The following is a 14,904-nucleotide window of genomic DNA, read 5'->3' as shown; positions in this document are numbered from 1 at the left end:
AAAAGGTGAACTATGCCCTAAGTAAAGACATCAAAGGCTGCCCACCACAGCCTTCATTTAAAAATAGGGTGTATATTTCAGGCAGCAGTGCCTAGCTGGTATTGGTATCCACTCCCTTTTTATATATTAGCTCCCTGATGTGAACTGGTGCAAGCAACTGGACCTCGTATTGGTATCCCTAAAATTCTAAGAAAGGTATAAACCTGAGAGAATACACCTTGAGAAATTCATGCAAACCACCCATCCAAAAAAAAATTCAGGAGTCCTGGAGAAATAGCATCAGTAGACATTTCAAGACTATAATGAAAACAATCCTGTTCTAGGCTGGGCTTGCACTGCAGTAGGGTACTCATGGTCCCATAGATTTCTATTAGGATGTGCCTTTTTGCCACGTTTTCTGAAAGATCATCAAACATCCTGTATGCTTCATCTTTGGTGCGCTTTCAGAAAACCTGGCAAAAGCTTGCATCCTAATAGTTCATTCATTCAGAGCAGAGACCAGTTACTAGTAGTGTACCTCAAGGCTCTGTACAAAGTCCTGTTCTATTCAATCTATTTATAAGTGATTTTATAAATAAAGGTCTGTTGGGCAAGGTATGTCTTTTTGCTGACGATTCAAAGGTGGGTAATAGGATTGATATCCCTGGAGGTGTCTGTAACATGGAACATGATTTGGCATTGTTAGAAGATTGGCCAAAGTAGTGGAAAGCCGTTACAATGCTTCTAAACTTAGCATAATGCACCTAGGGAAAAAGAATCCCTTACAAAACGAGGTCTGCAACCCCATGGCACGTGGTTGCATTTCTGCTGGCACGCAAATAAAGCCTGCGATGCCCTACACTTAAACCTGACTGGCCGCTGCTTGCAGCTGGCTACAGAGGAGTGAGCCCGGCTGCCTCATTCAGCTTTCCTGCATTTAGTCAGCATAGGTGGTTAGGTGACTGATGTTCAGCCGGACCTAGGGTATGTTGCGCACCCCTGTCATGGATGCTGTTCCCAGGGTACTGAGCTGCACTCAGCAGATCTCAACATCCCACAAATGGCTAAAAACTGACTCGTTCTCTCGTTCATTGACGGACACAGCGCTCCATATTCAGAACCATGGAGTTATATTGCCCCCTACAGGTGTAGGACACTAGGCAGAAAAAACAAACTTGACTATGTCTATGAGCAGTCCTAGCTGGTTTAAGTCCCCCTCTCTGCTATAGACCTCCAGTCTTGTTTCCCAGGTGGAGGTGGCGTTTGAGCACAAGTCTAGCAGGAAGCCTCCCCTGCCCTCTCCTGCTTCACCGGTCTCCTCGGATACTGAATCTGGCTTTGCTGCTGCTTGCGGATATGGTCCGGCCTGGAAGCCATGCTGCCTGTACCGTCTGATAGTGACGATGACTCCTCCGTGGCAGCGCATGAGAAGACGTGTTACTTCAGTGCGTGAAATGTAAAAAATGGAGGATGCTGTTGAGGCAGCGCTCACAAGCCATCTAGTTCAGCCAAAGTCTTCACTTATCCTACCTATTTTGACAAATTTGTCTACAGAGATTGGAAGCGCTGAAAACATCCCTTTTGTGGTCCCTAAATGTTTTGCGGTATGGTATCCCTTTGAGGAATCGCTTCTGAAGAAGTGGACTCTCCTGTTTCCAGGTTGAATAAGGCAACCATGATTCTGGTGGAGGAATCCCTGGCTTTTAAAGACCCGGCTGATAGAAAAGCGGTGTCTGTGGCCCGCAACATGTTTACTATTACCGGATCGGCATTGCAGCCCATCCTGGCCATTGCCCTGGTGTCCCAAATTCTGATTGAGTTGGCTCAGCTTTTGCGCCACGGTCTGGGTAGTGAGCAGGATCCCCCTGCTTACGTTGAGGTTACATATTACATATAGTTGGTGAGGTTGAATAAAGACAAAAGTCCATCCAGTTCAACCTGTGTAGATGTGTGTGGCTGTAATCATCTTGCATACCCCTGAATGTTCTGATCCTTGAGATGTACGTCTAAGAGTCTTTTGAAAGCCACCATACTACCCGCAGAAACCACCTCATGTGGTAGAGAATTCCACAATCTTGTAGCCCTAACAGTAAAGAAGCCCCCACGTTGCCTGAGGTTAAAACGCTTCTCCTCTAATCGCATTGTATGCCCCCGAGTTCTCATGCAATCCCTTCGACTGAACAGCTTTTTTTCTAAGCCTAGATCCCCATTTAGATATTTAAAAATTGCTATCATGTCCCCCCTCAGGCGTCTCTTCTCCAGGGAGAATAAATCAAGCGATTGCAGACGCTCCTCATAATCAAGGTCCTCCAATCCCCTAATTAGTTTAGTTGTTCTTCTCTGGACTCTCTCCAGCTCCAACACATCCCTTCTGAGGACTGGTGACCAGAACTGGACCGAATACTCCAGATGAGGTCGGACCAGAGTTTTATAAAGTGGAAGGATTATAGTCTTATCTCTGGAATACATCCCTTTCTTTATGCATGCTAATATTCTGCTAGCCTTGGCAGCTGCCGCTTGACATTGCATGCTGTTGCCTAGTCTATCATCAACCAAGACTCCCAGATCCTTCTCCATTTTTGATTCTCCCAAGGGTTCCCCTCCTAACGTGTATTGTGAGGTGGTGGACCAGATGGTCCAAGGACTGCAATTTGTGTGTGATGCATCTTTGGATATGGCTCCTTTGATCTCCAAGCTCCACATTTCAGCAGTAGTGCGTTTTTGTGGCTTAAGTCCTGGTCTGCGGGCCAAACCTCAAAGAAGGCCCTCACTGATTTGTCTTTTCAAAGCAACTGTCTGTCTGGGGCTACTCCTGATGACATCCTTAAGGGCCCTTTCACACGGGCGCTCCGTATGTCCGCAAATCATCCTGTTTTTTTGCGAATGATTTACGGACATAATGTAAGTCTATGGCATTGCGGATGTCAGCGGAATACCATCCGCTGACATCCGATTTTCTTCCTTTCAGTTCTGTTCTGTTTTTTGGAACGGAACAGAACCCTATTTTTTCATCCGTTCAAAAAACGGAAAGGAAGCAAAATCGGATGTCAGCAGTGTCATCCGCTGACATCCGCAATGCCATAGACTTACATTATGTCCGCATATCATCCCATCCGTTTGCGGATGATATGCGGACATACGGAGCGGATGACACAGGTGTCATCCGCTCCGTGAAAAAAAAAAAAAGTCCCGCAGCGGAGAATAAATCCGGAGCGGCCGTGTGAAAGAAGCCTAAGGCTCCGTTCACATGTGAGCGTATGGATCGCGGGCAGAACCGCCGCGGTTCCGCCCGCGATCCGGAGATTTATTGCAAATCGCGGGACGCCTAGCGTTGCCCGTTGATTTGCAATAGCCCCCCAAACGCCGAGCGATGTTGCCGCGATTTCCGCCTGCCGAATCGCGGCAACATCGCGCAAACAAAATTGCGGGACGCAATACGCTCCAAAGAAGTACAAGAGCTTCTTTGGAGCGTATTGCGTCCCGCGATTTTGTTTGCGCGATGTTGCCGCGATTCGGCAGGCGGAAATCGCGGCAACATCGCTCGGCGTTTGGGGGGCAATTGAAAATGAACGGGCAACGCTAGGCGTCCCGCGATTTGCAATAATCTCCGGATCGCGGGCGGAACCGCGGCGGTTCTGCCAGCGATCCAAACGCTGACATGTGAATGCAGCTTAAGAGTCTCAAGGGGTGGAAGAGTACATTCCTTTCTCACTCTGGGAAGGAGCCACGTAAACAAGGTTTCTGCTTTCTCTGCCCCTGGACCTCCCTAGTAAAAGACAAATGGGTCCACAAACTGATTCTTTCTGGATACAAGATAGTTTTGTCCCTGTCCTCTGGAAAAGTTCTTTCCCTCCCAATGCTTGTCTGGCACCGGATCGTCTGTAAGCTCTTTTCAGGGCAGTGCAGGACCTGTTGTGTCAGGGGGTAATCGTTCTGGAGGTTTTATTCAAACCTGTTTACAGTCCCATAAAAAGAGAGGAGGGTTTGTTCAATTCTAGACCTCAAGGCCCTGAATTGCTTTGTGCAGGTGCAAGAATTCAGCATGGAGTCCATTCGCTCAGTGGCTTCCCTGCAGCAAGAGGATTTCCTGTGTCCTATGCCCTGTTGACCCCTGTCCCCTGCACTGCTGAACCATGTTGGCTATTAGGAACTACTAATTTACAAATGCAGGAACTGGGGGCTGGGGCTTATCTGTGGTGTGAAGGTGCAGGAACTGGGGCTCTAAGATGTAAAGGTGCAGGAATTGGGATGATCTGAGGCGATTAGATGTAGGAATTCAGCTGATCTGAGGTGTGAAGGTGACAGAATTAGGGTGATCTGAGGAGTGAGGGTGCATGTATTATGGCTTATTTAAGATCTGAAGGTGCAGAAATTGGTATGATAATTGGGGTAATCTGATGGTGCAGGAATTGGGACTAATCTGAAGTGTAAAGGTGCAGGAATTGAGGGAGACCTGAGGTGTAAAGGCGGAGAAATCGGGGTGATCTAATGTGTGAAAGTGCAAGAATTACGGCTGATCTGAGGTGTGAATGTGCAGAAATTGGGGTGATCTGATGTGTGAAAGTGCAAGAATTAGGGCTGATCTGAGGTGTGAAGGTGCAGAAATTGGGGTGATCTGATGTGTGAAAGTGCAAGAATTAGGGCTGATCTCAGGTGTGAAGGTACAGGAATTGGGATAATCGGAGGTGCGAAGGTGCAGGAATTGGGGTGATTTGAAGTGTGAAGGTGCAAAGTTCAATATATATTTACCTTCATTCAAGTAATTTACAGAATTTAATATTTAACCGCTTGCCGACCGTCGCAAGTACATATACTGCGGCGGTCAGCCCCGGCCAGGCAAAGTGACGCATCGGCATGTCACTAGCCTGTGAGCCAATAGCGGGCGAGCGAGCGCCCCCGAAGGCGCGCTCCCGCCCGGCTCATTCCCTAACGAGTCAGTGCGTGTGACCGGCGGACCTGATGTCCGCCGGTCACTCACGATCGTCCGCCGTGAAGGGAGAAAGCCAGGCGGCTAATGTAAACAAAGCCGCCTGTCATTCTCCCCTGTGTAAAAATGAAGATCATACGGTTCTACTAAGTAGGACCGTTGATCTCTGTTATTACACCAGTAGCCATGTCCAATCACAGTTAGAAACATGCCCCTAGGGACATACTTAACCCCTCCTTCCTCAATAAAGTTAACCCCTTCCCTGCCAGTGTCATTTTTACAGTAACAGTGCTTATGTATACCACTGATTACTGTAGTAATGTCACTGGTACCCCCAAAAGTGTCAAATGTCAGTCAAGGGTCTGATCTGTCCGCCGCAATGTCACAGTCCCGCAAAAAAAAATCGCAGATCGCCGCCATTACTCGTTAAAAAAAAAAAAAATCTTTCCCTTAGTAAACGCAATAACTTTTGCGCAAACCAATCAAAATATGCTTTTTGCGATTTTTTTTTTTTTTTTTTTTTTAACCAGACATATGTAGCAGAAAACAAATTGGCCAAAAATGTTAAAAAAATTTGATTTTTAATTTTTTTGGGGGGAAATTATATATAAAAAAATATGAAAAATATTGTTATTTTTGCAAAATTGTCGCTCTTTTTTTGTTTATAGCGTATGATCAAAAAATCACACAGGTGATCAAATACCACCAAAAGAAAGCTCTGTTTGTGGGGAAAAAAGGACGTCAAATTCGTTTAGGTACAGCGGCGCACGACCGTGCAATTGTCCATTAAAGTCACGCAGTGCTGAATCGCAAAATAGGCCCTGGTCTTTGAGCAGGAAAATCCTCCGGGGCTTAAGTGGTTAAGGGTCTCTAGGCAATCTTCCTATAGCCTAGGCCATCTTTATGTAGAACAAAAATTCTTTTTTTCAGATCCTCAGAGAGTTAAGCCCCGTACACACGTACTGATTGTCGGCCATACGATCGGCCGTCTTTTGTCCAGGGCTGTCTTGTCTGTTGAAAACTGCAAAAGACTGCACACGAATTTTGTCGGCCAACAACAGCCGACTGCAGAAGTGATGTCATGTGATGGTTAACTTTCCTTGTCTTTTTTTCTTTTCTGAGCATGCCCAGTCTTGCTAATCTGCTGTCTGTCGGCTGAAATCTGTACTGACTGGTGAACAATCGGCCGTTCTGGTGTTGGCCAACAAAAATTTTAATGCCTGCACACCCGATTTTGTTCGGCCGAAAATGCGCTGTCGGAAGCATCATACTAACAAGCCTACAATCGGCCGATCGGTCGGCGGCCGAATATTTACGGCCGACAATCGGTACGTGTGTACGGGGCTTTATTTACCATGTGGTGCCATGTTGAACTTCCAGTGACCAGTATGAGAGAGTGAGAGCAACAACACCAAATTTAACACACCTGTTCCCCATTCACACCTGAGACCTTGTAACACTAACGAGTCACATGACACCGGGGAGGGAAAATGGCTAATAGTGCCCAATTTGGACATTTTCACTTAGGGGTGTACTCACTTTTGTTGCCAGCGGTTTAGACATTAATGGCTGTGTGTTGAGTTATTTTGAGGGGACAACAAATTTACACTGTTATACAAGCTGTACACTCACTACTTTACATTGTAGCAAAGTGTCATTTCTTCAGTGTTTTCACATGAAAAGATAGAATAAAATATTTACATAAATGTGAGGGGTGTACTCACTTTTGTGAGATACTGTACATAGTTACATTGATCGAAACTGGACCAATGTAACTATGTATAAAATATCTATACCTGGAATTATTCAAAAAAGGAAAAAAAAAAGCACTGCCCATTTATAAAGTGCACAGCCCTGTAGAAGCATGGGGGTTAGCAATGCAAGAGCCTATGTATTGCACTTGGGATGCACTGATTTCAGTTCAATGCTCTGCAGACCTGGATGCACAAATTTATTAAATTACTATCCGTGGCACATTTTTAAAATTTTTTAAAATGACGAACTACTGTATGCCTTAAAGCGTTTGTTACCCCAGCGTTTCATATTTCTAATATGTGCCTGCTGTACCATGTACTTGTATGAAAAAAAGTCTCCTGTTCGCTTTGTATTGCTTAGTTTGCGTGAAATCCTTGGTGTTCCTGCCAGTCCCTCTGCTTTCCTATTAAAAACTGACCACACTAAGCAGGAGATCACAGTGTGGTCAGTTCTCTAGCTGTGCTGGGAACTTAGCCTGCTTTCCTCCAATGATCAGACGTGCTCTGACACGGCCCACCTGCACAGCTGAGAACTTATAAGGGAGAGAATGTGACCACTTATAGGAAAGGGGGGAAAAAAGTTATTTACATTTTTCTTTAATATCCATCCACAGAGAATTATTTCTCTCGCTTTAACGATCGTGGCGATAGCTCACAAGTGTGGTTTCAACACTGTTTACAAAGTTGGGCCCGACTTGCATATGCGTTCGTTTCTGCGCATGAGCTCGGCGGGACAGGGCGCTTTAATTTTTTTTTTTTCCTTATTTATTTAAATTTTTTATTTTTACGCTGTCCCTTCAAAAAAAAATTTTTTTCCATCACTTTTATTCCTATTACAAGGGAAGTAAACACCCACTGTAATAGAAATAAGCATGATAGGCCCTCTTTAATGAGAGATTGGGGGGTCAAAAAGACCTCAGATCTCTCATTTACACTTAAAAGCAAAAAAAAAAAAAAGTAATTCTTACTTTTGCTATAAAAAAAAAAAAAAAAAATTGTCCCTTTAAGTCTGTTGGGCGCAAGTGACATTTGATTTGGCTCCGGTTCTCCAGGGGTGTAGAGTCAAGTAGGGGAACATCTTGCCCTCACTCAACTTCCTGCCCATCCGTGTACAGAATTGGATGGCTTTCCCTGCTACCCACGGCTCCGGTAAAAATGACCGGCAAGCGGCGGGAGGGGGGTGGGGGGCACCTCTCCCGCTGCCCATAGAAGTGATCCCGTGGCAAATCTGCCGCCGGGACCACTTTTATCAGATTCCGGATCGCCAACTGTGTAAAAAAAATACCAGGGTTATGGCTGCTAGCTGCTGCCATAACCCCGGTATTTAACGTCAAAGTACCGAAGTGATAAAACTGACTTTACCTAAAAGTCCATGGCTGAACTGTACACATAAAGAGAAGGAGAGAGATGTCCCCACTTCCAGACCTGCAGTTATCAAATGCCAGTTGGAATTTGAATTTGTTTTCTGGCTAACTGACATGGCTAACAGATATTTTTATCTGAGACTTGAATATGACACTCAGACAGCTGAAAATAAAGACCCCTATCCTTGTTAAATCTTTATTAAACTCATTATAGAAAAAAAAATAAGAAAAATCTGATTGCATCCAATCTGATCAAATAAAATCTAGCATCTCTGATTGTTTTTTAGAGGCTAAACCATATCTTGATATACTGTATGTAGAAATCTATATATATATCTATATATTATGTAGCAATTTCCATCCAGGATTCTTTGTTAAATTTTCCCAGACCAAACTAATCCATCTGTTAAAGCAGTATACAGGGGTGAATTTTTCCTGTGTTTACCTTTGCAAAGCCTGGGTAAGGTTTCCATGGCAACCACGGAACACTATGACGTCCAATAGCAGCTCCAGCTGAGAGGTTATAAAACCAACTGCCTCTCACTGCTTCTGCCAGACGACTCTGACCTCCGTGCAGTGCAGACCGTTTTTGATGCATTCTAGAATGACATTCAGAAAGCTTGTTAGTATTTTGCTGTTTTTCATCTGTTGGCAGATCACAGAAGTGAATGCTTACGTTCTTCCAGAAAAGGATGCCCACGTTCTTCCAGAAAAGGAAGAAACAGATGAAAAGCTTTTATGCCCGTCTAGTGTGATTTATGAAAGTGTGGCCTATGCCGCTGACATGACCATAGAACTACTTTGTAAATGCAGGCTAGAGACACCCGTTTACTGGTTCTATAAAAAATCCATGAACAGTGCAGAAACTCGGATGCTGACCCCAGATGGAACACAGAAGTCTCTTCATGTGGAGTCAAAGATCACCACTAAAGTGTACAACGTCATCATACACAAGGCCCGCGTAGAAGACTCAGGACTTTACATTTGTGGAAATGGCGATGGTACATTCTACTGGGGTTACAACGTTGATGTGCAGGATACCTCAAATGCTTATGTGGCATTTGAGGAGCACCACCAAGATCCCCAACCAGACCTGAAAACTGAGCACCTGACAACCTTCACCGCCTTCTGGAAATGGGAAAAGTGTGACCGCTGTGATGCGCTCGCAGAACAAAGAAAGATAGGCTTTTGCTATGTCAGTAGTGCCTATCTTGACCCAAGGTACATGCTCTCAGAGAGCGGCGTTGTTCCCTGCGGCTCACATGGGGTTCCTGACAACCTGCGAAAGGAACTTTCCGATCGGGGACCAGAAATATTTATCAGGAAATGTCAGATCCCCTGCCACATAAGGAATCCAGGGGTGTTAGGCACCATCAAACACTGGATACACAAAATAGGCAAGATTAAGGATTATATCCCATTCCTCTCCAGGGCTCCGACTGAAAAACTTACATACACCTTGGGGAGCAGCCTTACTCTTTCCTGCCCAGGTGCCCAACCAGAAGATGCCGTTGCCTGGGATAAGGGCAAAATAAGACTCTACAAATTAGACTATTTGATTGGCCAAGAGAAGGCGACACGTATCTACATAGATCACGGCAATAATCTGAACTTCCGCTATGTCCGGTACAGCGACCAAGCAACATATTACTGTTGGCTCCAAGGGAAGCTTAAAGCTGGCGTCAAGCTGGTCATTCAAGCAGACCCAGCAGAAAAGCGAACGGCCTCTCATCCCGACTCCATCTTCGCGATGAAGTTTATTGGTATCAGTTTTGCCGTCTTTTTTCTTATTTTTGTGATGGTCCATTGCATAAAATGCAGTGCCTATAATTTTAAGTGTTCGTCATGCATAGCAGATATGGTGTAATGACTCGTTCACGGGTCACAAGAAGATGATAAAAACAGGCAGATATAGTTTTTATTTTTTGTGCTATAAACAAAAAAAGACCGACAATTTTGAAACAAAAAAAATAAAATAATAATTTTTACTTTCTGCTATAAAAAGAGAGATAGGGAAGGGGGGGGGAGACAAGGGGGAGAGAAGGGGGAGAGAAGGGGGAAGAGAAGGGGGGAGGGGGGAGAGAAGGGGGGGGGAGGGGAGGGGGGAGGGGGGAGAAGGGGGAAGGGGGGAGAGAAGGGGGGGGGAGAGAAGGGGGAGGGGGGGGAGAGAAGGGGGGGGGAGAGAAGGGGGAGAGAAGGGGGAGAGAAGGGGGAGGGGGAGAGAAGGGGGAGGGGAGAGAAGGGGGAGGGGGGAGAAGGGGGGAGAGAGAGGGGGAGGGGAGAGAGAGGGGGAGAAGGGGGGAGAGAGAGGGAGAGGGGGAGAGAGAGGGGGGAGAGAGGGGGGAGGGGGGAGTGAGAGAGGGGGGAGGGGGGAGTGAGAGAGGGGGGAGTGAGAGAGGGGAGAGAGGGGGAGGGGGGGAGGGGGAGAGAGAGGGGGGAGAGAGAGAGGGGGAGGGGGAGAGAGAGGGGGGAGAGAGAGAGAGGGGGGAGGGAAGAACTCCAGCCCTGCTCCCAACACATACCTGGAAGCTGTTGTGGTCAACGCATGGCAGAAGAATGGGACATCTGATATCTGCAGCTCTGCTCCCAACACATACCTGGAAGCTGTTGGGTCAATGCACGGCAGAAGAATAGGACATCTGATATCTGCAGCTCTGCTCCCAACACATACCTGGAAGCTGTTGGGTCAACGCACCATAGAAGAATAGGACATTTGATATCTCCTAACTCTGCTCCAGTCACACCCGGAAGCTGACTGGTCAACGCACAGTCGAAACAGGGACTATTCACGGTTATGAGGTTTGTTAGAAATGCTTTAATAAGTTTACTAGTAACCATGATGATAACCATGGTGATTATGCTGGAAATACCCTTAATGAGGGAGGGCACATCATGTGACCCATGTATCAAAAGGTAGGCCCCGTAACTACCAAAATGTTGCTGTGGCATTCATATTACAAATGTGAAGGCGTGGTAACTGGTATCTGCGTGCATAATGAAACCACCTATTCAATGTGCACTGCAGAGGACCAGGTAACCTGTTATGACCCCACCTATGCAACCACCAAAACGTGGTTAGCCGCTTAGAGCTTTGGCTCCATAGGCCAGCTGATAAACTGTAAGCTTGGATTTTGCCATTAACCTCAACGGCTTCCCCAGGAGAGGCTGCGGGAGATTAGAATGGGAAAGAGGGCACCTGGCCTCCAGATAGGAAAGATAATGCATGGTCCCCTGAACATATTGCCTTCTAAAATGGTGGATAATTAACAAAACAAATTGGTAGAGTCTGACAATCCCTGTGGTACTACAGAGCCCAGGACAGTCAAGCTGCTTATTTTAGACCCCCCCCCCCCCTTCTCTCCCTTTCTTCCTCTCTGTTCTTCTGTAACTAATGTGCACTAATGTGCAAGAATATGCATGCATCATACATACTAGGGGAAGTAGAACTGGGGGAATCCATAGCGGAGAAGGATCTGGGTGTTCTAGTAGATCCTAAGCCTAATAATAGCATGCAATGCCAAGCTGCGATTTCCAATGCAAACAAAGTCCTTTATTGTATTAACAGAGGCATTGACTCCAGAGAGAGAGATATCATTTTGCCCCTGTACAAATCATTAGTAAGACCTCATCTGGAATATGCAGTTCAGTTTTGGGCACCAGTTCTCAAAAAGGATATCGGGGGAACTGGAGAGTGCAGGGAAGGGCAACCAAACTGATAGTAGGCATGGAGGAGCTCAGATATGAGGAAAGATTAGAGGAACTGAATTTATTCTCTCTTAAGAAGAGGAGATTAAGGGGGATATGATCAACATGTATAAATACATAAGAGGTCCATATAGTGAACTTGGTGTTGAGTTATTCACTTTAACCACTCACCGCATTCTAACGTACCGGTACGTCGGTACACTTTGCGGGGTTATACCGGGATGATGCCTCTAGCTAGAGGCATCATCCCGGTACCGTGGTTTGAAGCCGACGGTCGGCTTTCCGTCGGTAACGACTGATGCGGCTCGGGAGCCGCTCGATCGTTACCCGGGGGGGGGGGGCGGGAGGGGACGTCCCCCCCCCTCCCGCCGCCTTCTGTGGCTTTCCTGGTGGGACGGGAGCCCCGAGCACCCAGCCGGCACGTCCGCTGGCTGGATGGAGTCCCGATGAATGCCGGAAACGGCATCGATCGGGTCTCCGATGACGTAACCCGGAGGCGGCGTCCATGACGTCACTTCCGGGTTACTGTGCTGCAAAAGGCGGCAGATTTAAAAAACGGCTGTATGCAAAAATGCAGTTTTCGGCGTTTTGCATACAGGGAAGTGTAGTGGAGGGGTCTAGGGTCTTTTAGACCCTCGATCCCTCCATAAAGTGTACCTGTCACTACATATTGGTGTCACAAGGGATGTTTACATTGCTTGTGACAGCCCCCGTCACCGTTAGCTTGCGCACAAAAAAAAACGTATACGCAAGTCGAGCCGCGAATGAAATCGCTGTTCAAACCCCACATGTGAGGTATCGCCGCGATCGCCAGAGCGTGGGCAATAATTTAAAAAAAAGAGCTACACTCTACCTCTAAACTGGTAACCGTTAAATAAATTTAAAGCGTCGCAGATTGAGATCTTGACCGTAGTTTGTCGCCATCCCACGGGGGGCGCAATTTTAAACTGTAACATGTTGGGTATCTATTTACTCGGCGTGACATCATCTTTCACAATATAAAAAAAAATGGGCTAACTTTACAGTTTAGTATTTTTTAAATGCAGTGAAATGTGATTTTTCAAAAATTTTCCAAAAAAATGGCGTTTTAAAGACCGCTGCGCAAATACCGCATGACAAAAAATTTTGCAATGACCGACATTTTATTCTCCAGAGTCTTTGCTAAAAAAATATATATAATGTTTGGGGGTTCTAAGTAGTTTTCTAGGAAAAAAACGGAATTTTTGTAAAATCTTACCTGTAAAATTCCTTTCTCTGAGTCCTCCGACAGTCGCCGCCATCTTCATATTCGTCACAATGGGGTATTAGACTTTGCTCCGAAGGAGTAGCTAGGCAACAGAATATGTCAATATAAAGGCTTTTAACATATCCCACCCCCAGGGGGTGGTCCCCTCAGTCAATACCCTCCTACTTCCTGTATCCATACTTCAGTTTCAGTGGAATAGCAGTAGAGTATACAACCAAACCCCAAAAGAAGGGTGGGGGCGGCGACTGTCGGAGGACTCAGAGAAAGGAATTTTACAGGTAAGATTTTACAAAAATTCAGTTTTCTCTTAACGTCCTCCGACAGTCGCCGCCATCTTCATATTCGTCACAATGGGGACATCCCAAAGCAGTGCAAACATGAGGGGTGGGAAACGCAGCCGCGCCTAAAGGCAACGCAGTCTCCACATCAGAGAAAGGAACCTTACCAAAGGAAGGAAACCAGCTGGGCAACAGGAGAAAAAACTTGCTCAACAGAAGCAATAACCCAGGAAAACAAATAACCTAGGGATAACAACATGTAACCCAAACAGCCAAGGAGCCCATACAAGGAGCTCTAAGGAACTGCCGCACTAAGAACCTTGCGGCCAAAGGAAGCATCTGCCGATGCCTGAACATCCACTCTGTAGAATTTCGTGAAAGTGTGCACGGTCGACCAAGTCGCCGCCTTACACACCTGGGCCACAGAAGCCCCATGCCGACAGGCCCAAGACGTACTCAGAGATCTGGTAGAGTGCGCCTTCACAGGCACAGGGGGAACTTTCCCCTTCAAAGCATAGGCCTGTTCAACAGTCTGTCTGATCCATTTGGCGATGGTAGAGGCCGACGCAGCCATGCCCTTCCGAGGTCCCTCAGGAAGGACAAACAAGGAATCCGACTTGCGGAAAGATTCAGTCGATTTTAGGTAAACCCTAATCGCCCGAACAACATCCAAGGAATGCAGCTCCACCTCCTTCGGATGTTTGGGCTACGCGCAGAGCGAAGGCAGGACAATGTCCTCATTGATGTGAAAATCCGAAACTCTCTTCAGAAGAAAAGAAGGGTTAGGTCGCAAGACCACCTTATCCAGATGAATGACCAGATACGGAGACTTGCAGGACAAAGCTGCCAGCTCCGAAACCCTGCGAGCCGAAGTGATCGCCACCAAAAAAGCGACTTTTTTGGACAACATGGACAACGAGATCTTCCTGATCTGTTCAAAGGGAGCATGTTGTAGCACGGACAGAACAAGATTCAAGTCCCAAGGAGGTAAAGGTTCCCTCCTAGGAGGGACCAGATGTCGCACCCCTTGAACAAAGGTACTAACCAAAGAGTTAGACGTCACAGGACGTTGAAAGAGAACGGCCAGCGCAGACACCTGACCCTTGACTGTAGCCAGCGCCAGACGCTGGTCGACACCCGTCTGAAGGAAGGACAACACCCTAGACACAGAGTATGTGCGAGGTGAAAACCCCCTGGACTCACACCAGGCAAAATAGGCCTTCCAAGTAAGGTGATATACCTTCCCCGAGGAAGACTTCCTCGCGTTAATCAAAGTGTGAATGACCTCTGGAGAAAGACCCCTATCTTTCAGGACCTCAGGTTCAACAGCCAGGCCGTCAAAGCCAGCGACTGTAAAGCAGGATGGAATATCGGCCCTTGAGACAGGAGATCTTCTCGAAGAGGTAGACGCCAAGGAGCGTCGACCGCCAGGTTCACGAGGTCTGCGTACCAGGACCGGCGAGGCCAGTCCGGTGCCACAAGAATCACTGTGTGTGGTTCCGAGTTCAACCTGCGAAGGAACCTGGGCAACAATTGAATAGGCGGAAACGCATACAGCAGCCGATACTGATGCCACGGGGCTACTAACGCGTCTGACGCGTCTGCCCGAGGATCGCGCGTCCTTGCCACGAACCTTTTCACCTTGTTGTTC

At 46.8% G+C, this 14,904-nt stretch overlaps 1 protein-coding gene across 1 annotated transcript; it reads left to right on the top strand.

Moving 5' to 3' along the window:
• Nucleotides 1–8,616: 8,616 nt before the first annotated feature.
• On the top strand, nucleotides 8,617–9,891 carry LOC309567237 (Ig-like V-type domain-containing protein FAM187A; the record flags this gene model as incomplete). Its single annotated transcript, XM_082272619.1, has 1 exon — nucleotides 8,617–9,891. One exon carries the CDS (start codon nucleotides 8,617–8,619, stop codon nucleotides 9,889–9,891), a length of 1,275 nt encoding a protein of 424 aa, XP_082128745.1.
• Between the last annotated feature and the right edge of the window lie 5,013 nt (nucleotides 9,892–14,904).

Source organism: Pelophylax lessonae (assembly GCF_965119305.1).
Source record: "Pelophylax lessonae genome assembly, chromosome: 11".
In the NCBI taxonomy this organism is placed as follows: domain Eukaryota; kingdom Metazoa; phylum Chordata; class Amphibia; order Anura; family Ranidae; genus Pelophylax; species Pelophylax lessonae.
Note: the sequence above shows the minus strand (reverse complement) of the source record. Positions and strands in the feature narration are given on the sequence as shown.